The sequence below is a fragment of the Pleurodeles waltl genome, chromosome 8, assembly GCF_031143425.1.
Source record: "Pleurodeles waltl isolate 20211129_DDA chromosome 8, aPleWal1.hap1.20221129, whole genome shotgun sequence".
NCBI classification, from domain to species: domain Eukaryota; kingdom Metazoa; phylum Chordata; class Amphibia; order Caudata; family Salamandridae; genus Pleurodeles; species Pleurodeles waltl.
Genome location: NC_090447.1, coordinates 1,309,840,468 through 1,309,865,906, shown reverse-complemented (window position 1 = coordinate 1,309,865,906; position 25,439 = coordinate 1,309,840,468). Strand labels below are relative to the sequence as shown.

At 45.2% G+C, this 25,439-nt stretch overlaps 1 protein-coding gene across 4 annotated transcripts in view; it reads left to right on the top strand.

The window, feature by feature from the left end:
* The window catches only part of PARP4 (poly(ADP-ribose) polymerase family member 4), a 1,744,976-nt gene that overhangs the window by 357,263 nt on the left and 1,362,274 nt on the right, over positions 1-25,439 (top strand). For all 4 annotated transcript variants that reach the window (XM_069202293.1, XM_069202292.1, XM_069202291.1 and 1 more), the window contains exons 14-15: positions 7,061-7,223; positions 7,806-7,930. In XM_069202293.1, coding sequence (XP_069058394.1) covers positions 7,061-7,223; positions 7,806-7,930 — 288 coding nt within the window. The remainder of the gene's footprint in view (positions 1-7,060; positions 7,224-7,805; positions 7,931-25,439) is intronic.

Genomic DNA, 25,439 nt, shown 5'->3' with positions numbered 1-25,439 from the left:
CCGAGTGGTCTCAACAGCCTATGCAGAGCTCAAACATACCATCTTGAAATTGTTACACTAATAATGTTTTTAGATATACTTTATTTGTTACTTCTGACAATTCTGTGTGAATTTTAAATGTAGCATACTTTTTGAGCCCTTGTTGGGATTCAAAATGCAATTGAGATATGATGCTGTATGGTTCGTCATGGGCCAAAATAAATGTGAAAAGAATTGCCCATCTGTCTTGCTATAATCAATCAATTGATCTCAAAGGTTGACTCCTGTGGATACCACCACATCATGCCGCATGCTGTGGTCTTGACCTCCAGTGTTGGCAGAACGGGGTTGACTGGTCCTGCAACAGTTTGCGGCTGACCTCTTTTGGGTCTTAATAGTAGACTGGATTTCTTGCAGCATGAGCTTCTGAAGACTGTGTTCTGTAGACACAGAATTATCCAAACACAGTGGGTAAGCCTGCAAAGAAATGGACTACTATAAAGAAATGCCCGCCAGGCTTATTAAGCTAGTGTACATTCTCTGAAATATGCTGACTGACATAAGGATGTTAAATAACTTTATTTCCTCAAAATCTGTCCCTGAGTCTTGTTAGTTATAAGTGGCTCTGGATATTTCCCCCATCACCTTATGGTAGAGGCTAATTGCTGTAGGTCTTGTGCTTTATCCTGTTATATATTTTGTGGCTGATCATTAATCTTATGCCGTACATATTACATTCAGAGGGTGTCAGGAATGCACCCACTCCCATGAGCGAGAGCTAGGATTGGGATTCAGGCGATAATCTTCCTTTCTCCTCTTTAGGGCTTCCAGAAAATTGTATAGATATCTGGCCTTCTGGATCAGCCTGGAACAGGGAAAGTGGGGCATGTGGTTAAAGGAAACGCAAGGGAGGAACTCACAACACCAATTCAAGGCCTGTCAAGCAGACCCAGAATGGATGGCATTGTAGTACGAAATCTCAGAGCCAAGGCTGAAGGCCCTCAAAGCAAAAATGGCACAATTGAATATTAACATATGTGCTGGAGGCAACATGAAAGGATATACTGACAGGGAGGGTAATCAAACTCCCTTGGTACTAGGAGATTTTGATAACTAGCCTTAAATGCACCAGGCAAACACCCAGAGGCCTGGAAGCACCCAGAGGACCGTCAGTCAAAGCAGGCATCAGCGATGGAACTCAGAACAGCTTTGTAAAGCATACACTTCTAGCAGTAGAGAAGTTACAATAACTGTAAAGAGAAAGGCAAACAAAGGAAGAGTAGAACACAATAGTGAAAGAAACGCAGTACAGTGATGAAGTAAGTGGGAGCAATACCACGAGCAGAAATTTGCCAGCCACCATCTTGCCAATTCGTAGCCCTTTTATAGTGACCAGGAGGTGCTGTGCTCCCTATTTTGGGAGAGGGTTTCAAAGCCGCCAGTACCAGCCATACCCACATGACCAGCAGGCTACCCAGCCTTTTTTTTGTCTGAGGCAGAGGTTCCCATAGACCTCGCAGTCAGCAAGGACAACATGCGGCCCAGGCCTCTGGCCTTTCACCCCTCTGCAGCCCCAGCCAAACCTCTTTAGTATGCTTTCTTTGGCAAACTGCCATGTTTTAGGGGACAGGATCAGGCACTTCCAACCATAAACGAAGAAAGTCACCTCAGATGCGTGGGTGATTCCATTCCTCGAAAACCCACTACTCATGCCACCATCAGTGCACCAGCTATCGGAGGACCATCTGTCCTTGTTGCACCAGAAAGTGTAAGCTCTTTTGGCCAAAGATTGTGCCAACACCAGAAGTAGGTTGTGATTGCTACTTCCGCTACTTTCTGGTGCCATAAACGATGGATGTCTCTGCCCTTTTCTAGACCTTCACCCTCTCAATGCCTTCCTCAGAAAGGACAGGTTCAAGATGCTCACTCTAGCCCAGATTCTGTCTGCCCTGGACGCTGGAGACTGGATGATAACGTTGGATCTGCAAAACAATTAATTTCACATTCCCATCTGTGGGAAACTGGGACCTCGTTGCAGTACCCCCCCAATTTTTTGCCTGGTTTCTGGATGCAACTTGAACTGGAGTGCACTGGGATCCTGCTAACCAGGTTCACAGTGCCAGTGTTCTTTCCCTAAAAATTGCAAAGGTAATTAGCAACACCTGTAGCTGTCACTATAAGTTCCTAGTAAATGGTACTTAGGAACCTAGGGCATGGGGTACTAAGAGTAGGCCCCTGAGGGCAGAAGCACTGATGCAAACCTATAAAGTAAACCTGACATGAAACACAGCTTGTGTGCCCTGTACACGTCACACTGCATGCATTATAGGTAAGTCACCCCTCTGGCAGGCCTTTCAGCTCTAAGGCAGGGTGCGCTTTACTAACCCTGCATTGTTAGTGCAGCCTGCCGGGAACCAGAGCGGGGGGGGCAGGGAATTCCTGGAACTTGGAGGACTCTTCTGGAAAGTTCTTCCAACTTCTAGGGGCAGGGGCACCAGAGTATAAAATTGGGACTCACAGACCTGCTCCTCAGTTAACTACTGGACCTGTGGAAGGACTCTCAAAGGACTGCAGGAGGTTGTGACCAGCTGCGCACTCTGCCGGAATGCTGTTGAACACGGAAGAACTGCTCCTGCTGCCTGGAGTGTGCTTGGGACCTTCAGTGACCAGACCTGCTGCAGAGTCCTATGTCACCATCTACACCCAGGACTCCAGAAGTGTCTCCAAGGGCTAGATCAGCTGGTCTCCTCTTTTGAGCCACAGGGACATACCAGGCTCCCACCATCTCAGACTTACACCTGGACCCAGCCTGAGTGAGTCTTGCACCCCCAAGAGATCTCCACCCACTCCTTGACCCTTGGTTGTGGTACTAAATGTGCCCAGGTGGCCATTTTCTAAAAGTGAGGACTTGCTATTTTGAACCTTAATCTTTAAAAATTCATACCTCCGGTTTTACTAGTTGCATTTTGATGGTTTTGGTGTCAATTTATTCAAATTTTCTCTATTTTCTAAATTGGTTTGGCGTTTGTATTGTGTTGTGGTTGCACTGTGTTGCTGTTTATGGACTGCATAAATACTTAACACATTGCCTCTATGTTTAGCATCTCAGTTTAGCCTAAGTGGTTTTTGTGCCTAGCTACCCAGGGTTAAGCAGAGGTTAATTTAGTGACTTTTTATGGTTCACCCTACAAGGGACTGTGGCTGTTGCTTGACCAGGGCTCACTCCCCAGTCAACCAACAACCCAATTTCTCACATCGGTCAATCACCCATCCGATCACCTAGCCAATGTTCTTTGCTCACCCTCACCCCTCTTAGGAGGAGACACTCCATTGTTTGGATCCAAAGAGAGCGCTTAGCTTTTATAAAGATCTTTCCAAAGAACACCGGCTGGATGATCAGTCCTTCATTGAATTCACTGGAGTACAAAACGGCAAGCCAGCACAGAAGAGGACGACTCTAGATGGATTGTACTCTACATTAAAATCTGCTACATGTTGGTACAGAAGTAGCCTTCTGAAGGCTTGAGGGTTCACTCTTATCAGAGCCAAGGCTGTGACCACTACATTGGCATGTGGTGTACCTGTCCATGACATATGCCAGGTAGCTATATGGGCATTGCTACATATGTTCATGAAGCATTACTGCTTCGACAGTCAGGTCTGTCAAGAAGGGTATTTTTCCTGTTTGGTCCAGCAGGACTTTCTGGGTCAGGTCAGTAGTACCTCCTCCGGGAGGTTTATTGATGTGGTATCTATTCTAACATAAGGAATCTGTGGTAAGAAGTCTATTCCAGAAGAACAAGTCACTTGTCTTCTGGATCACCTTTTCTGGTCAAAACTCTGTCTAACCCCATATTCCTTACTGACCTCTTCACTACTTTACAAATCGTCCCCTTTCCTCTGGAAGGATTTCCTTAGCTTCAGCACATTGGTTGCAAACATTCTGATATGTCTCCGCATCTGTGGGCATGAAACGGATGTTGGCACACTGTGATGGTTTCTGTATAGGCACCACGCACGTCACATCCGGCTTAGACGCAGAGGTGCTACTCAGGATTTTACAGATCAAATTTGACACCTGCGGTTAGATAGTCTCTACCAGAAAAGGAGTTACTGAAGGTAAATATCTTGTTCATCTGCTGATATATTTACCAAACAATTGGACTGTAGGAAGAGTTCGAGGAATACAGGATTTCACTCTGGATACCAAAAACTGTTAGTATTCAAAGAGCTGCCTCTCTAACCTTTGCTGGAGCTACTATAGAAATATGGTACTCATTGCCAGTAGGCAACCTTTAGCGACTTTCTCGAAAACACTGAAAATTTTCCTCCTCAAATTTGATTTTAAATTAAGTTTCTTGAACCTTACCCACTGCATACAAATTATATGATTAACTGGCCACTCCTGTACCCACTCTCTGAAACTTCCCATCTATGACCTCTATTAGCTCTTGTCAAGCTGATACTTAGATCGGGCGTGGCTCGTCGGGGGGCTCGCGAGAAATAAACATTAAAATATATTTAAAAAAATAAAACACATACCTCTTCTTCACCGCGCTGCTCCTCTTCCGTCTTGCTGCTGCAGGCACAGGCTCCCAGCCTGCCCTGTGGCCAATCCTGATGTTGCTGGAGCTGACTGTGTTGCTGGGCTGGAGCCTTCTACGCATGTACAGGGAGTGCAGAATTATTAGGCAAATGAGTATTTTGACCACATCATCCTCTTTATGCATGTTGTCTTACTCCAAGCTGTATAGGCTCGAAAGCCTACTACCAATTAAGCATATTAGGTGATGTGCATCTCTGTAATGAGAAGGGGTGTGGTCTAATGACATCAACACCCTATATCAGGTGTGCATAATTATTAGGCAACTTAACAAAAAACAAATATATACCCATTTCAATTATTTATTATTACCAGTGAAACCAATATAACATCTCAACATTCACAAATATACATTTCTGACATTCAAAAACAAAACAAAAACAAATCAGTGACCAATATAGCCACCTTTCTTTGCAAGGACACTCAAAAGCCTGCCATCCATGGATTCTGTCAGTGTTTTGATCTGTTCACCATCAACATTGCGTGCAGCAGCAACCACAGCCTCCCAGACACTGTTCAGAGAGGTGTACTGTTTTCCCTCCTTGTAAATCTCACATTTGATGATGGACCACAGGTTCTCAATGGGGTTCAGATCAGGTGAACAAGGAGGCCATGTCATTAGATTTCCTTCTTTTATACCCTTTCTTGCCAGCCACGCTGTGGAGTACTTGGACGCGTGTGATGGAGCATTGTCCTGCATGAAAATCATGTTTTTCTTGAAGGATGCAGACTTCTTCCTGTACCACTGCTTGAAGAAGGTGTCTTCCAGGAACTGGCAGTAGGACTGGGAGTTGAGCTTGACTCCATCCTCAACCCGAAAAGGCCCCACAAGCTCATCTTTGATGATACCAGCCCAAACCAGTACTCCACCTCCACCTTGCTGGCGTCTGAGTCGGACTGGAGCTCTCTGCCCTTTACCAATCCAGCCACGGGCCCATCCATCTGGCCCATCAAGACTCACTCTCATTTCATCAGTCCATAAAACCTTAGAAAAATCAGTCTTGAGATATTTCTTGGCCCAGTCTTGACGTTTCAGCTTGTGTGTCTTGTTCAGTGGTGGTCGTCTTTCAGCCTTTCTTACCTTGGCCATGTCTCTGAGTATTGCACACCTTGTGCTTTTGGGCACTCCAGTGATGTTGCAGCTCTGAAATATGGCCAAACTGGTGGCAAGAGGCATCGTGGCAGCTGCACGCTTGACTTTTCTCAGTTCATGGGCAGTTATTTTGCGCCTTGGTTTTTCCACACGCTTCTTGCGACCCTGTTGACTATTTTGAATGAAACGCTTGATTGTTCGATGATCACGCTTCAGAAGTTTTGCAATTTTAAGAGTGATGCATCCCTCTGCAAGATATCTCACTATTTTTGACTTTTCTGAGCCTGTCAAGTCCTTCTTTTGACCCATTTTGCCAAAGGAAAGGAAGTTGCCTAATAATTATGCACACCTGATATAGGGTGTTGATGTCATTAGACCACACCCCTTCTCATTACAGAGATGCACATCACCTAATATGCTTAATTGGTAGTAGGCTTTCGAGCCTATACAGCTTGGAGTAAGACAACATGCATAAAGAGGATGATGTGGTCAAAATACTCATTTGCCTAATAATTCTGCACTCCCTGTATGTTTGGCCAGCCTGAGACGGCCGACCAAACATACATGCGCTGTGAGGGGGCGTTTTGGACACTTCCATGGCCCGCCCCTTCAAAAGAAAAGGATAATAAATAAAGTTTATTATTCTTTTATTTCAGAGGTTTGTAGCTGCTGCTCCTGGCGGGGGGACGATGCTCCTCCGCCCTAAAGGAGGAGCCACCCCTGACTCAGATCCTTTCTGCATAATTATTTTCTCTTCTTATCATATTTTTAGATCTATTTGCTCTTGCCAGATCTCTTCCACCTTAACCTATCCTCTCTTGACCTTGATATCTGGATGCTCTCCATAGCCTCTTGTTCTCAAACTTCTTCCTTGTTCTTCGACTCCCGCTACATGTTTACACATGCAGACCCTCACCCATACACTTTTCAGTGCTGCTCTCTCTTCTCATCACTTCCTTCCCTCACAAATGAGTTGATCCTACATTTCCATGGAATTCTGATGCTTATGGTTTGTATGTTAGGTTCTGCTGCTATTTATTCTGTAAGTAGAAGCTCTGTCTTCCCCAGTTGATGCGTACAGTGAGCTGATACCCTTGAATGGAGGATGCGTATAAGAATGTATAAATAGAATACAATAATTCCTTACTCACCATCAATAATAAACTTCACACCACAATAAAATACATTAACCAAAAACACACTTAATCTCAACACCACAGCAACTCTACATGATTACACATAACATAATACAAATACTTTATAAAGACACCTTATGGGCTTGTGTGCATATGTGTAACCTTTCATTATATATGTATATTTGTCTCTGTGCATATATGCTTTTTGCTAATTTAGTAATCCACTTTTTGCTGTTTTTTTCTCATTAGGATGATGAATATGTTGTTTACAATACTAGTCAAATTAAGATGAAATATGTAGTTCAATTTTGCACGACTGAAGACAACATTAAAGAGTTTTGTCCTAATGTTAATATTGCTGAGGAAGATGGAAATGTGGAAGAACATTCAGACTTAATTTCACAAACAGATGGTGAGTGATATTTCATTGTATACTACAGTCATACTGTATTTTGCTATAGAGACTTAGGGCCGGATTTAGAGCTTGGTGGATGGGGTTACTCTGTCACAAATGTGACAGATATCCTTTCTGCTGTATTACGATTCCATTATATCCTATGGTAATCATAATACGGTGGGCGGGATGCCCCTCACATTTATGATGCAGTAACCCGTCCGCCAAAATCTAAATCAGGCCCTACATATTTGTTGTGTGAAAAAGTTTCCATTTTGTCTGTACTTTATACTGAGGTATTCCTTTCACAGGGGAATTGTTTGCCAACATTTCATTTAACTATATATGTAGCTAGATATTTATTTTTCACTTTCAGTCTTTCAGTGAATTAACGAATAAGCTAAAGAGGTTAAATTTGAATTCGATTTGAATTATAAGTGTGATAAGGTTTGTTTCAAAATGACTAGTGAAATCTACTCTTTTATAAGGGTTTGTTAAATTGGTCTTCTGATAGATCATGTTTCAGTGAGTCAAAAGCAATGACGTATTGAGACGACCCAGCTACTAGTGTATAAATATGTTTTTTATTTGTTGTTTTAGACAATGACATACTGGATATAAAACCTTTGGAGGAGATGAAGGCGGGTCTTTTGGATACTTCAGGCAATCCTATCCCACTTGAAGGTGTTCATATTAAGGGAAAGATTTTGGACCTGATTGCACAGGTAAATACACACATGGCTTACACTCTTAACCATTTAGTGTTAGTTCTGCTTAGCTTTAGTTTTGTTCTTGCAAATGCAGATGACCAAATGCATGTTCAGGTATGAGCAAGTTCTAGTGCTAAAGTATGATTCATTTGAATCTTTTCCACTTTCTCAGAAGTATTGTGGGTGCCTGCATGATGTTTGTAATGATAGAAACAACTAACTGTACTAAATTTAGAATGCTAGCAATAATATTCTGATTTTGACTTAATTTTACTTCTTCTGGAGCTGTGTTAGCATTCACTTAGTGAAATCATTTGTTGTAGTCGAATGGAAATTGGACACCCAACTTTAATTTTGTTTGTAAGTGTTTACATTCTTGATTTTCCAGAACATGAAACACCACTCCACATACACTACCTATAGGTAAGACATTTTCTTGGGACTCAAATATTTTATTTTATTCCACTTATACGAGAAAATTGGTCCTAGTTCTAATGGGCAACATAGCAGCCATTTCCTGTTTGAACAAGCATGGTGTCAACTTACCGTTTAGCTATAGGACGCATTGTGATTCAAAATAACAAATTTCACATGTGCTACTATCTGGAAGGCAAAGCAGTCTTAAAGTGGGGCCATTGAGCAGGCTGTGATATGCTCTTCCCACTTGGATGATGAAGCAAGCAGTCCTTGGGTCAATTTTCAACAGGTGGAGATTTCCTTACATTGATCCGTTTGCATAGGTGGACATTGCTGGTGCTGCCAGTTTTCAGAGTTTGGGCTCTTGATCATCATTTGAACTATTTACAAGCCTCTTTCATGGCACATCTAAATATGTCAGTGATCTTTAATTATTTTTGTAAACCTTTCATAATTGCTAAATAATTTCTTTCCTGTGGAAGAGACTCAACAGCAGCACTCAGATGTCTTCTTGTGGTTGCATGCACTGATCAGAAATCAGCACCACAATAGGATTTTCATTTGGTTGTTGCTGTCAGATGCCATGGCTCTGGACAGGTAATTTGAATGTATTCTTCGAATTCGAATTCCAAGATAGGCCCTGCACAGATTGTTCTGAATCCAGTTTTGTTTTTTTAACTTAGTGCACTCTCGGAAGAGCAGACTGGAATTAATGCAGTATTTGGAGGTAAAGAATCTGCTTACAGAATAAAAAAACCTTCTGAGAACACAGGCAAGCAGACAAGCTTTAAGTTTTTTTTTTAATAGCCCTTGGCGCCCTTTGACCTGGAAGATGCTTTCCGCCATGTTGAGTTGGGTAAAGAAGCCCTGTAACAAGTAAAGAAGACGGTAAACCCAAAGTAAAATAAGACCTGGACCTTCAATAGCTGAAACATTAACAGAATCCAGCATTGTGCCCAGATGCAGATTCAAAGCGAATTCTGGGAAATCATTGCTTCCGAGTTCAACTGCTGAATCAGGGCAGAAGATGACATGCTGAACTTTGCAGCATACTTCAAAGAAGGCTCGGAAGTGCTTCCATCAAACACTAAAAACAACTGAGGTTGCAGTATGTCAAACAAATTGGTATGTGAAATAAGGGCAAATGGTGACCTCTAGCAGAAGAAAGATACAAGGTGCCTAACAGTTGACTCCTTAAGCACCCAACTATTTTGAGCACATGGCTTCTTCTGCCAATAAACCTTTCAACATGGAAAAAAACATGTTTTGCTAAAATTGCACCTGCAGTGAGAATTTGTGAGCTTCATGCTCTTGTGCAAAAGATCATTAAAGTTCTCTCCCTTATACCAAAGGTTTTGATGCAAGTTCATCTTAACAGAAAGTTATTCTTCTAGTTTTTCAACCAAAACCTAATTTCTGATGGATATTGTACCTGTAGATTCCTTGCTTTGTGACTCCTCTCAGATGTCTTTCTGGATCTGGAAAATAATCTGTAGCTCCTACTTGCTGCTAGCAGGTGCCATTGCATCCACTGCAACTCCATCTTGCCATAGGCATAGCAAGATACAGCCACATGTAGAGCCAACCCATCCTGCGTGCTATTGTCAGTTTCCCCCCCGCCCCCCAAAAAAAAAAACACAGATCTAAAACAGTACCCTTTGTTGAAATTCAAATAACTTTTTCATGATTTTCAAATTATATGGCTGAATGGCAGGGGTGTCACCACCAAAGAGATTTGGTTTTAAACTGTGTTGTATGTTTTGCAAGCAGATGCTTGTCATAAACCACATGACTTTTATCTGGATCCTAACCATAACTCCACGTGTTGCGATAAATGCTTTATTAGGGACCCGAAGATGATCAAGGACCACAACGTCAAACAATAAATGGCAGAGCACGAGAAGTGAGGTTGTTGGCGCTCCAGGTTACCCTCTTCAGGAAAGTTGAAAGACAAGGCTTCCGAGAACAAGCATAAAAAAATAGAATTTCTTGCTTCTAGACCTTCTTATTTGTGGGTGAGGTTGTGTAGTCAGCATCCATGGGATCTGACTCTGGCTTTATCTTCTTCCTCTAAGCCCATTCCGATCCTGGAAAAGATGCACTGCAGTTTCCCTGGGCTGCTTTCACATCTAAAGCAGGTTGTAGCCTTCAAAGAAGCCATCCTACAAATCTTGAATATAACTGCACTTCCCTTTAACATGCCTTATAGCCCCATGTAGTGTTTGTGCCTCTGTTGGAAAGTGGCCTCTTTCTAGCTTGATTACCCCCACTTTTGTCCTGTTTGTCAGTGTGTTTGACTGTGTCTACTGGGATCCTGCTAATCAAGACCCCAGTAGTTACGCTCTCTCCCTTAAATTATGGTTATTGCATACTGGTAACCAAGTATTTCACCCACAGTTAGCATACTGGTGCCCCCTTATAAGTCCCTAGTATATGGTACTTAGGTACCCAGGGCATTGGGGTTCCAGGGGATCCCTTTGGGCTGCAGCATATCTTTTGCCACCCATAGGGAGCCCATGCAACGGCTTCTACAGGACTGCCATTGCAGCCTGTGTGAAAACTGCCATTTACACTGCACCAGGTCACTTATAAGTCACCCCATAGCAAGCCCTACTGCCCTGAGGGCAGGGTGCAGTGTACCTGTGTGTGAAGGCACCCCTGCACTAGCAGAGGTTCCCCCACGACCTGCAGGACCATTTCCCCAGACGTCATGAGTACGGGGATGCCATTTTACGCATGTACTGGACATAGGTCACTACCTATGTCCAGCTACATAATAATAACTCTGAACATTTGTATCAAACATGTTGGAATCATACCCCAATGCTTTTGCAAGCATTTGTTGTATGATTCCATGCACTCTGGGGGCTCCTTAGAGGACCCCCAGTATTGCCATTCCAGCCTTCTGAGGTTTTTCAGGCAGCCCCAGCTGCTGACACCTCTCAGACAGGTTTCCGCCCTCCTGTTGCTTGAGCAGCTTGGGCCCAGGAAGGCAGAGCAGAGGATTCCCTTTGGGAGAGGGGTGTTACACCCTCTCCCTTTGGAAATAGGTGTAACAGGCTTGGGAGGGGTACCTCCCCAAGCCACTTGGAATGCTTTGAGGGGCACAGATGGTGCCCTCCTTGCATAATCCAGTCTACACCGGTTCAGTGACTCCCAGTCCCTGCTCTGGCGCAAACCTGTACAAAGGAAAGGGGAGTGACCACTCCCGTGTCCATCACCACCCCAAGGGTGGTGCTCAGAGCTCCTCCAGAGTGTCCCTGGGTTTTGCCATCTTGGATTCCAGGTTGGCAGGGAACTCTGGGAGCATCTGAGTGGCCAGTGCCATCAGGTGACGTCAGAGCCCTCCCCTGATAGGTGCTTACCTGTGTAGCTGACCAATCCCCCATTCAGGGCTATTTATGGTCTCTCTATTGGGTGGTTCTTCAGATTCGGATTGCAAGACTCCAGCAGGAATTCTCTGCATCCTGTACTTCACCTTCTCACCGAAGAAACTGCATCTGGACCCTCCAGGAACTCTACAACTGCAACAAAGAAGCAAAGATGACTTCTGCAACATTGTATCTTCATCTCCTGCCAGCAATTGCAACTGTTTCCGGGTTGTGCATCCTCAGAGGACAGCCTGTCTTCAGCCTGCACCAGAACAATCTGCCTTGGAGTGAAGGCGTCACTCCCCTGCTTCAGCAGGCACCCCTCTGCAGCGACGACTGGTGGCTGTGGATCCAGCATCACGGGTAGTGGACTGAAGTGGTGCTGATGGTCCTGACGTCCTACTGTCCAGCTTTGGTAGAGGTAAGAGCTTGCCTCCCCATGCAAGACAGTACCCAGTGCACCACATGTTTTGTAGTTACCAAGGCTTGTTGGCATCCTTCCACGAAGTTCTTTATGCACTGTGCACTTCCGGCCCCCAACACTCTATCCTGTGACGCACAGCTTCCTGAGTGGTTCTCCGGCGGCATGGGATCCCTTGTTTTAGTGCTGTGTGGGCCTCCTTTTGCACCTCCTTTGTCCTCGTGCTGTGAGACTCCTGTGCTCGCTGCGTGGTCTTCCGAGGGCTGTCTGAGTTGCTGAGAGCCACCTCTGAATCCCCATTCTGGGTATAGTCCACTAGGCCCCTCCTGGTCCCGGGCAGTGCCATTTTCCGCTAACCGCAAGCTTTGCGTGTGCCAAGACTTGTTTGCGGAATCCAGCGATGCAAACCAGACTGCAGTCATCCATCCGGCATAGGACATCATCTGCACTAACCAGGATTCTGCATCCGTCTTCTTGGGTGCAGTACTGACTGTTGTTCTTCACCGATGGTTCTTCTTTTTCACCTTCATCCGGGTGAGCAGGGACTCCTGTTCTCCCTGGACTCTTCAGTGCTTCTTGGACTTGGTCCCCTTCTTCCACAGGTCTTCAGGTCCAGGAATCCATTGTTGGTGTCTTGCAGTCTTTTCTGGTTCTTGCATAATCTTGTTTCTCATGTTCTTGTGTGTTCTAGGAAAGTTACTGTGATTTACTCCTGCTTTCCTGGGCTCTGGGGTGGGTTCTGTTACTTACCTTTGGTGTTTTCTCATACTCCCAGCGCCCCTCTACACACTACACTTGCCTAGGTGGGAAACCGACATTTGCGTTCCAGTTTCTTAGTATATGGTTTGTGTTCTCCCTAGGCCCATTTCTAACTATTGTGATTTTCACTATTTACACTGTGTTCTAACTGTTTTTACAGCTATTTCTGCATACTAGTGTATATAATTTGTTTATTACTTACCTCCTAAGGGAGTATATTCTCTATGGTATTTTTTGTATTTGTGTCACCAAAATAAAGTACCTTTATTTTTGTAACACTGAATATTTTGTTTCATGTGTGTTAGTACACTGTGACTACAGTGGTATTGCATGGAATTGCATGTCTCCTAGTTAGGCCTTGGCTGCTCATCCACACCACCCCTAGAGAGCCTGGCTTCTAGACACTGACTAAATGCCACTAATAAAGGATAACTGGACCTGGTATAAGGTGTAAGTACCTTAGGTACCCACTACAAACGAGGCCAGCCTCCTACAGTCCCTACTTGCACCTCCTTTGGAAACTCCATTCTTATTGCCAGTTGACACCATTCTTAGTCTTCTTGATCCCCTATGGCCCTGGACCCTGCCTCTGCTCCTCTGCCCGGGGCCTCACCGGTTGTATTCTTACCAGTACATTAGTTGGCTCCAGTCCATTTTCAGCCACCTCTCTTCACCCATCGAACTGTTGTGTCATTCTCATTTTGATTCTGCCCACTACAGCGTACTGCATGGGACAGTGGGTCAGCTTACATAAGCCCTTGGTTAATGTTATTTTGAGTGATGGCATTTTGCTCTTTCCCAGGGTGGGCCTCTGCACACAACGTAGTTACCTTTAGTGCCAGAATTCCCTGATATGATCGTAGAACAAATTCAAAGTGATCGCAGCGCACATTCCAGCTTTATCCATTCCTGTCACTCTCCACTGCTTTTGTAAATTCCTTTTGAAGTAGACTGCTGCTATTTCACAGTATACCATGTTGTGTTCCTGGACTCGGTTTGACCATTGGTTCTTTATTAAACTTTGTCCAGGAAAGCACACTTTATTTTGTTTAATTTGCATCACACCTGTATCAGTTAAAATAAAATATAGGTGGGGTGTGCTTTGAGTTTTAGTACCCAGTATTTTATATTGTGAGCCCTCTTTCCTTCATTCCATCCTCTTTCTTTTCTTTCTTCTTTCCTGCTTTCCTTTTTACCTTCCTTCTCTTTCATTTTATTTCCTCCATTCTTCTCTTTTCGCCTGCTTTTTCTTCTTTTTATTTTTTCCTTCTTCTGTTCCTTCTTTCTTTTTTGCCTTTTTTCCTTTCCTTCTTACTTTTTTTCTTTCTTTTTCTTTCCTTCTTTCTTTCTTTCTTCCTTGTTTTAGCCTTCTTCCCTTCCTCCTTCCTTTACTGTCTTCCCTTTTTGCATTTTTCTTTGTTTCTTTCTCTCTCTTCCTTTTTATCTTTTTGGCCCTCTTTTCTTCTTTCCTTTTTTCTTTCTTATTTCCTTCTTTCTTTCTTTCTTTTTTGCCTTCTCTCCTTTCCTTCTTTTTCCCTTTTTGCCTTCATTCCCTTTTTCCTTTGAGCATCTTTATTTGTTCCTTTTTTTTTTTTCTTTTTTTTTGCTTACTTTCCTTGTTACTTTTTTCTTTCCTTCCTTCTTCCTTTTTTCTTCCTCTTGCCGTTGTCTCATTTTTACCCGCTTCCCTTCTTTCTGTCTTGACTTTCATTTTTTCTTTTCTTTGTCTTTTTTTACTTCTTTTTTTATTGCCTTATTTCCGTTTGTTTCTTCTTTATTTCTGCGTTCCCTTCTTTCTTTCATTAATTCCCTTTCTATTTATTTTCTTTTTCTTTTTTTTGCCTGCTTTCTTCATTTCCTTCCTTCTTTTTCTTTGTTTCTTTCCTTCTTTGTTTCTTTCCTTCTTCCCCCTTCTTTCCTTCCTTCTTTCGTTTCATTTTTCCTTCTTTCTTGCTTTCTTTCATGTTTCTTTTCTTTTTCTTTTTTCCTTTCTTCTTTTTGCCTTCTTGCCTATTGCTTCTTTCCTCATTTCTTCCTTTTTTCCTTCCTTCCATTTTGCCTTCCTCCCTTCCTTCCCTTTTGCCTTCCTTCCTTTTTTGCACTTTTTCTTCCTCCTTCGTCTGCCTCCCTGCCTTCCTTCCTTATTTGTCTGCATTCATTCCTTTTTTCCTTCCTTTCCTTCTTTCTCAAAAGCGAGGCAAGCAGCCAATACCAGACCGATAGCATTTTTTAGGTCTGTGTTAGCCAAGACCTTTCCAGATTGCTAAAAGTTACTCATAGTTACTCATGGGGATTTCAGCCAGACTGTCAGGAAAACTAGCAGGAACTTAACATTAAGTTCTTCCCTCAGCAAAAACGATTCCCTTTTTCCTTGTACCCACGTTGGTTGCAGCGGCGTCCTCACTCCCTGTGGCTCTTGCAGAGGCTGTTCTTAGAACTAGTTTCTTCAGGTTTAACTGCCCCACAAGATGGTGGCCTCAAATCCTTGTGAGGTCAGGGCTCTAGTGTGTCTACCTTAGTCTCGTGCTGAAGCTTCCCTCCTGCTGTTTCTCTCTGGGAGCCCTGCACTTCAACTGTCATCCTGAGGAGAATGAGTAGTGTTCCTGAGGCGCTTAGTTTCATAGAGAATTTTTCCAGTTTTGAGTAATTCATTCTTTTTCTTGTTACGGTGTGCACACCAGCTACTTTTTACCTTTTGAAGAAGCAGAATATTTTCCTTCTTCCAACAACTGGCTTTCTGAGGAAATTTTTTTTGGCTAAACAGAACTTCAAGCACCTGCAGTAAGGAATCCTTTTGTATGATTTCCAGACTTGCCAATATATACATATGTACATATATATTCAAGAACTCTTTGCTTTGCAGACTTGTAAATCTTAGAGACAAACTTCAGTGCTCAGACTAATTCCTTTAGACTGTTAATGAGGAAACTGAACCTTGAGAAGAGTTTTCATTTCCTGTAAAATACATTAGTAGTTTGTATTTTTGTGAACTTTTAAACTGTTCTCCAGAGAACCTTGGAAACCTCTGGCTCCTGGAGAAAAGAAGATATTAAGTTAACATTGTTCTCATAGAGAGAGGCCAGTCTCTCAAAAGATCCAGGTTAGGAGAACGATAGAATTGGGTGAATGTGAATGGCTGAACAGTTGAATGTGCAGTAGGAATGTACTTATCTATGCTCTTATCACCTGACTGCAGGTCCTTCCTTTAAAGAAATCCCAATAAGAAGAAAGGTGCAGGTTTTCAGAGACACACACCGAATATCCTATCTTCAAGTGGGAAACACAGGCTGGAACTGGATCTGGAGGCGTCTCTCTTTTTCTATTCCCATTCCCCTTTCCCCCTAGTGGATGCAGGGTTCAGATAATCAGGTGAAGTCTGAGCATGCATCTGTTGGAGGGCGTTGGGTAAGAGGCATCTGCTCCTGTGGAAGTTTGATTTAATGGGTAATCTTCTGACACAGACTTCATGAATTAGTCTCTGTGACTGTGTCATTTTCATGTTTTTTTCACCTACTCTAGTATGCATAAAGGGGCAATGTTAGCCCTCTTTAGCCATTGACTGACTTCACTGTGTTCTACGGCATGCTGCCCTTTTGCAAGGAGCACATCCACACACACGGTAGTTCCCTTCAGTTCCAGGTGCACCATTTAGAGACCAGAAAAACACTTTTTCCTTTAGCCAGTGTTTAAAAAAAAAAAGATTTAACAAGGGCCCGGCAGCTTCCCAGGCAATAAAGTTTTACAAAAAAAGTAAGAAAAGAATTTCCACTAGACTGGCGGCCAACACCAGAACTGCTGGCTTTGCCAGTACTTGTTTTTACTTACAGTTCATAATTTCCAATCCTAATACAGCACAGTGAGCTATGAACTGTCGTTAAAGTGCTGTGTGCGAACTGCAAGGCATAGGTTAGAACATTATTTTTCCCCCCAGCCTTTCATTACCCTAATTTTGCTAAAAAGGGTTTGTTTAGCTAGAAATAAATTCTTATTAGCTTATCCAACCCCAACCACTGTATTACATTTTAAATCCTGAGTTTGTGTGTCTCCAGACCAAGCAGTCTTAAAATATAATGCCTATTAGTATGGATGACATGTGCCTCCTACACCTTGCGGTCCTGTTTGCCTTAAAACAAATGAAATACCTGTTAAATGTGTCTATGTAGAATTGAGGGGGCAATATTGGAAGGTGTAGAGAGAAAGTCTCTGGAGAAGTGGTGCCACTGGGCGGCACAAACAAAGATTGTCGGAACAGGTGTCACCAGCACTAAAGCCGGCTCTTTGTGAGGGGAGAGTTGGGAAATATAATATTAGGAAACTGTTGGAGACTACTCTAGCTAGCTCTAATATTTAGTACAGCATTAATTAAATATGAAATAGCTACGCAGGGCCACAGAGTGAAACAAGGTAATGTTGGCGAGAATAAAGGGACAAGGTATATATAGGGTTTAAATTATACTTATAGGGTCAGGGCAGTAGAGGCCTATTCACATAGGCACAAAGTGGTGTGCCTACAGGAGACCCATCTAGCACCAACTAGTGAGAAACCCTGAACAGCCTGACAGAACTTGTTTCTATGGGTCATACACTGCCTATTCCTGGGGAGTGGCAATATGGATAGTTAGGAGCACTCCACTTCGGGTTCTCTGAACTTTACTAGACCCACAGAGTAAATATTTGCTACTCACGGGATTAATATAAGGACAGCACATCACACATATATGGTGCCAATATTGATAACACACAATTCTTTGAGAAGCTCCAGGCTGTCCTGATCGTGGTACACCCACAAGCACTACTGTTGAGGAGCGACTTCAGTACCATACAAAACACAATGCCAAACCGAACATGGTTGTTCCAAGAGTTCATATTGCAGTAACTCTGGTATATAGCATATGATGGAGACAAATGGGCTGGTTGAATATAGAGAGTGAGACTTCAAACTGACAAGGACTTCACATTTTATTCCTTAGTCAGTGGGGATCTACTCCCAGATTGTTTACTAACTTGCAATGAGAGAAATGTATCATTGTACTAAACAATGCCCTTGTCTCTCACTTAATGTTTCCAATGATGCAGCAGTGTTCCTGGGTCTTGAGATCCCCCATGTGATGCCACAACCCGAAATGTGTCACTTTAACTCAGAGACATGATTAGAAGCAATATTCATATTAGAACTACATGGGGAAGATTCTCTCTTTTTCAGATTAAATGAGGGGTTGGAGGAGAGTATGGACACGCTCTGGGAGGCTTTAAAGGCCTATATTAGGACACATAACTTGATTAGACAATCAGGTGTTTTTAGATCTATCTGCAACACACTTTGCACTCTGAAAAGGGATCTCTGTGACTTAGAAAACTCCCACACCACCTTCCCCTTCGACAGCCCTTAAACAATTCATAATAAGCTGGGAGAGTTTCTTGCAGAGGCAGATCAGTAGGTCTTATTGATGGAGATGCCTGCCACAGCTAGAAACTACAGAGAAGGGCAACACCCAGGGTGACCCTTTTCACATTTGTTGAGCCCACCCTGGGCAGCACAAAGCATAGTAGATATAAAGGCACACAATATTATGATGAGGACCCTGGCTAGTTTCAGACATTACTATGAAGTCCTATAAACATTCCAAACTACTAACAGTGAAGCAGAGCTGATGCTGTACTTAAACAAGGTAACATGGCATGCCTTGCTGGGACTTGACACTGGAGATTCTGGCCAGTGTGGAAGGTGAAGTGTACAGGGAGCACCAGTGGATGGGCCATATGAAGTGATGTTAATTGGACGTTCATTATGTAACTACTAAAAATACTTATGCAATGTGGATGTCACATGTCTCTGCAACTGTGATGTTCTTGTGTTTACTTATCGTAACTAAACCTCCTTCCTTCTGCATCCATCTCAGAAGCTTTCCTTCCTTTGCATGACGTCTTAATGAAGCCAGTAATGGGAGCCTGGGAAAAAAATGTTTCAAGCCGTTCAGTATGACACTGTAGTCGCTGAATACCACCTTTCAGTGAGGTGTACACATGTATTATGTGATGTAGTCCAGTTGGTCACTCTACATGCCCCACAGGACCTCACGTCACAATTCCACAAGGTCTTTAGAGGCAAGCAGAACGCCACACTCCATATTATCAAATCTGGCCTGGACACAGCAGATTCTGTGGTGCATGCCATGGGGAATCTGCATCATTTGCCTGGCTTCGGACTTGAGGTTTTACATCCAATGTGCAAGCCAACCAGATTGACCTCCGTTTCAATGGATAACACCGGTTTGAGGATACAGTTGGCACTGCCTCGGAGAATTTTAAAGCAAGCAAGGCCACAGCTTGATCTTTTGGACTGCAACAGCCACTAAGGGACTACTGTCTGTTTCAGCGCTTTTAGGGATTTGCTAGGGAATTTTCCTTTCATCAGCATCAGTCCTTCCATTTCCAGGCTCGACAATCCCAGATTCCTCTGGTGAGGCAGTATGGGGTAGAGTCAGAGATAAGGGCTGTGGAACCCTCCAGCAAGCTTCCTCCTCTTCCTCCATAACACCACAGGTTTTGTTCGATTCTCCATGGCAACAAAGAGCCTGTGGGAATACAGGTGTCCTCCTTTCTGCCAGATCTGTGGGTTTTTCAAATCATAGAAAGGAGTTATTCCCTCCCCTTCCTCCAGGCTCCTCCCCCATCTCTCCCTCAACGTCTTCTCTTCCAGCACATCACCTTTTCATCCTGCAGCAAAAAGTGACAGCACTCCTGAAAGAGCTGTGGAATTAGTACCAAAGCAGGAAAGTGGGCAGGGATATTACTCTTGATATTTTCTTGTTCCCAATAAGGGTGTTGGTCTACATCCAATCCTGGACCTTGAATTTTTTCACCTGGAAAGGGAAGTTCAACACATTGACCCTAGCTCATGTCTTCTTGGTTTTGAAAGCAGGAGACTCAATGGTGTCTCTCGACCTGCAGAACGTGTATTTACACATTCTGGTCCTGCTGTGTCATCTTAAGTACTTGCCTTTGAGGTGAGTTCCATGCATTGCCAGTTTGCGGTACTCCCTTTTGGTTTGACATCAGCACCTCATATCTTCTCCAGGGTAATCGCAGTGGTTGCGGGCCATCTCTTAAGGTTGGACATTCCCATCTTTCCATACATGAATGACTGGCTGTTCAAAGTCCGATTGCTGGATATTATGAAGCATCACCTGAAGTCAGCAGTCTCATTCCTGTCCAACCTGGGCTTTTCAGTCAAGTGACCTGAATCTCACCTAGAGCCCTCCCACAGCCTCCTGTCCATAGGGTCGGTACTGGGCACTACCCTTTTCTGTGCCTTCCCTTCCCCTGAGAGAATGCTTGTCATTCTTTTTGGAACTCACGCAAGTTCTAGTCCTGAAGGGTTTGCGCCTCCTAGGTCTGCTAGCTTCCTGCCTACTACTGGTCATGCATGCTTGTTCGTATATGAGGGCTCAGCAGTGATGCCTTCGCAGGCAATGTTTTCAGCATGAAAGTGAGCTGTCAGACACCATTGTGGTCTCCCCAAGTGTTGCAGCGGACGTGGCTTGGTGGGGAAATAAGATGAACCTGGATGGCCTTCAGTCCCCCTCAGACCAAGGCCACAGGAGAGACAGATGCCTCTATTCTAGGGTGGGGGGCTCCTCTAGAGGATCTGGGGATCAGAGGCCTTTGGTGTCCATAAGAGCATACGCTTCATATCAATCTGGTGATTCAGCCGGCACTCAAGGCCTACCTCCCCTCCTTTCAAGGTCGGTCTGTCCAGATCTTGACAGACAATACAACAGTGATGTGGTGCATGAACAAGCAAGGAGGAGTAAGGCCTCAACTGTTTTACCTTAAATCCTTGATGTTGTGGTTTTAGGCGCATGATCAATGGATCTGGTTAACAACCATCACCGGGGGGGTTTCTAAATGTCGAAGCAGAAAGCCTGAGCCGGTATCATCTTGTCGATTATGAGTGGTGTCTTCTGCTGCAGATAGCCCAGGACAAGTAGAGCGCTTCTCAGGTCGACTTGTTTGCCTCTTTGGAAAATGCTGAATGACAGCAGTTGTGTGCCCTCTAGTATCCGTTGAGGGGAGCGTGAGGGACACGTTTCAGTTAAAGTGGAACTTTCATCTGGGCTATGCATTTCCCCCTATACCCTTGACTCCGCGAGTTCTGGGAAAGATTCACCAAGACCAGGCCCAATAATTCTGAATGCCCCAGATTGGTCAAACGAGGGTGTGGTATGTGGAACTTCAGTGGTTTTTCCCATGCCCCCAGTTCAAGCTTTCATTCATACTGGACCTTCTTCACAGTCACAGGCAATGGTACTGCACCCCAATCTCTGAGGCCCCCCTTCCTACCTGTAGATTGAACGGGCCATTTAAGCTCCTTTCAACTGACTTCAGCGGTGATGAACCTAATCATATCAGCTTGTCACTTCGCCACAAAATCTGTGTATTCTAGGAGATGGAACGATTTAGGGTTATGGTGCGCAGACAGCAACGTGGACCCTTTTCAGACCTGTTTTCCTCAGATTCCACACTTCTTACTCTCCCTAGCTCAAAGGATGTGTGCTATAGGTACTGTAAAATGGTATTTGACTGTGTCATTTTTATTATTATAGTTTTGTAAAGCACGGAGATACCCGCAGTGGGTTTCCCTCTGTTAGGCCTTCAAATGGTACATTATCAGAGAGTGGTGGAATAATTGATTGGCAAAGCCAGGTTTTAATTGTTTTCGAAATATTAAGAGACTAACAGGATCTCAGTGACTGTGGCATTGTGTTCCATAGTTTGGACCTAGATAGGAGAATGCCACCCTCCTTGGTGAGTTCTTATTACTCTCAGAATTTAGAAAAGGTTGGCGTTGCTGGATCGAAGAAAGTTCTGTAGGGAGACACCAGGTATCCAAGATACTTAGGGCCTTCATTTGCCCTTATTTTGTGCATGCATCATAATGTTTTGAAATAAATTATTTTTTCCACCCTCAGCCAGTGGAGTTCGTGCAAAAGCTTAGATGTAGAGGTGAATTTTGGCAGGTTTAGTATCCTTGTGGCAGCATTCAGAACTAGCTGCAGTAATTTGAGAGCACCCTTTGTAACACCAAGATACTAAGGGGGTCATTCCAACCTCGGCGGTAAAAGGCGCTTACCGCCAGACAGAAGACCGCCATAACACCGCAGCGGTCGCGGTAAACCGCCACGGTCATTCTGACCCACAACAGGCAAACCGCCAAAATCCCGACATCCACAAAAGTCCGCCACACCAAAGGGCAGCGAGAAACTGTCGATGACCAAACCTCCACTGTCACGCCAACAGAAATACGCCCACACTATCACGACACACGAATCCACGCGGCGGTCTTTCAACCGCGGTATTTCATTGGCGGTACACACCGCCGCGCTCGAAATACACATACCTGTACAAAACACTGTCACATTGGACAATTCAAAATACACACACCTGATACACATACACACACCACTCCCACACACCCAATACAATATAAAGCACACACCCACATCACCCACAAACCCCTACGACCAAAAATACAGGGAGAAGGCCAGAGAGAGAGACGCCACCATCAACAAACTAGCAGCCACAGGCACACAACACCATCACCCACACAACTTCCACGCACAAAACACCACACACCACTACATATCACCACACTTATCACCACACACACCACCCCACACATCACCCACACCACCCCATGGCACCTCAAAGACACCCCAGGTTCTCAGATGATGAACTCAGGGTCATGGTGGAGGAAATTGTACGAGTAGAGCCACAGCTGTTCGGGACACAGGTCGCGGTAAACCGCCACGGTCATTCTGACCCACAACAGGCAAACCGCCAAAATCCCGACATCCACAAAAGTCCGCCACACCAAAGGGCAGCGAGAAACTGGCGATGACCAAACCTCCACTGTCACGCCAACAGAAATACGCCCACACTATCACGACACACGAATCCACGCGGCGGTCTTTCAACCGCGGTATTTCATTGGCGGTACACACCGCCGCGCTCGAAATACACATACCTGTACAAAACACTGTCACATTGGACAATTCAAAATACACACACCTGATACACATACACACACCACTCCCACACAACCAATACAATATAAAGCACACACCCACATCACCCACAAACCCCTACGACCAAAAATACAGGGAGAAGGCCAGAGAGAGAGACACCACCATCAACAAACTAGCAGCCACAGGCACACAACACCATCACCCACACAACTTCCACGCACAAAACACCACACACCACTACATATCACCACACTTATCACCACACACACCACCCCACACATCACCCACACCACCCCATGGCACCTCAAAGACACCCCAGGTTCTCAGATGATGAACTCAGGGTCATGGTGGAGGAAATTGTACGAGTAGAGCCACAGCTGTTCGGGACACAGGTGCAGCACACCACCATTGCCAGGAAGATGGAGCTATGGAGCAGAATAGTCGACAGGGTCAACGCTGTGGGACAGCACCCAAGAAATAGGGACGACATCAGGAAGCGGTGGAACGACCTACGGGGGAAGGTGCGTTCCATGTTGTCCAGGCACAACATCACGGTGCAGCGGACTGGCGGCGGACCCCCACCTACTCCCCCAGAATTTACAGCATGGGAGGAGCAGGTCTTGAACATCCTGCATCCTGAGGGCCTCACAGGAGTAGCTAGAGGAATGGACTCTGGTAAGTCAAATCTTCACTACTTCATCCCCCCCCACCCCACCAGCATGCCAACTCATACCCCCACCCTCACCCCCACCCCCATTACACCTACTCCCTGCAAATGTCTCACCATCACAACCCACCCATCCCAAAACCTGGCCCTGCATGCGACCACAAAGCATGGACACCCATCACCAAGGCATGCCCACTGCACTAACCCATCCCCCCCCCAAAACCACCGTCACAACAGCCCCCACAAAGGAATGCCAGCCCTGGGGTACACGGGCCCCCACCTATTGCACGCCATGGCACACACAGAAGCAATAACCATACTTTTGTACCCCTGCAGGACCCGAACGCCAGGTCACCGCGCAGGAGGGTCCACAAATGTCCACTCCACCCCCAGAAGAGGCCCACAGTGAGGACAGCAGCTCTGTCTCCCTGGATCTAGATGACCAGCCCGGTCCATCTGGGACCTCGGGACAGTCGGTTCCCCTCAGACAGCCACAGGCCACAGCAGACCTTCCCCCCTCTGGGAACACCAGCACAGCACCCACCCAGCAGGCCCATACCTCTGTCCCCAGGACACGTCAATCAGCGGTGTGTCCAACACTACAGGGAACCCAGGCTAACCCACCACCCCAACAACCACAGGGACCTGGGGGCAGTGGTAGTGGGCACACGGTTCAGGGGACGGAGGCCCAGAGAAACAGGGGAACTGGGAGGGCTGCTGTGCGACAGGGGGGGGACAGGCCCAGGGAACCCACTCTCCACAAGGGCCCTCTCCTCCATCATGGGAGCATACCACCACTCCCAGGAGACGATGGCGACGGTCCTGGCCAGGTTTCAGGAGATCCAGCTTCTGCAGGAGCAACAGTATATGGGGTTCAGGGAGGAACTAAGAAACATCAGTTCTGCAATGGGTACCATCGTAGTGGCCCTGAATCAGGTAGTCACCACATTGCGGGACACTGTGGCACCACAAAGGGCCCCTGACACTAGCATGGACCAAGAACTGCCTACCACCTCCGCCGGCGCTAGTGGACAGGAGGCCCCGACACAAGACCAACAGGCCACCAGAACCCCACCCCCTGCAGAAGGAGAACCACCCCACAAGCGGGCCCTGAAATCCAGGTAGAAGACAGAGTAAGATGTCAAGACCCCCGCCAGCAAAGGATACCGCCCTGATTGTCATCCCACTGACCCACATTGTCACCCTGTCCAACTTTAAACTGCCCCTGCTCCACTTCCCACAGGCATTTGGACAATGCACCTGTGATACTGATAGTCTGGACTCTGCCATGGACAATCCTCCACCATCACCCCTCACCGACTTGCAACCACCCATCCAATTTAGAGCACTTGAATAAACACACTTATTGCACATAAACAATCTGGAGTCTGGCTGTGATTTTGAACAAATGTATTAGACATGACCGTGCCAAAATGTTCATTCACATTGTGATGCCAACAAACCGCTGTCACACAGCTGTAGTCCATGGGGAAACAAAGCAGATGTCACGCAGTGGGGCCCACATATCTGAAAAACGGAAGGGAAAGTCACAACACAGTTACCATACACTGGGGGAAAAAGTCAGACAGTAGAGAGGTAGGAGTCTTTAAGTAAATGTAATATGCTGGTGTGTACTCTTACCTGTGTGTCATTGAAAATACTGCTGTATTACTGTGTTCCTGTTCTCTATGTCGTCCTCTTCGCCTTCCTCCTCTTCACTATCCACAGGCTCCACAGCTGCTACAACACCACCATCTGGACCATCCTCCTGCAGAAAAGGCACCTGGCGTCGCAAAGCCAGGTTGTGAAGCATACAGCAGGCCACGATGATCTGGCACACCTTCTTTGGTGAGTACATTAG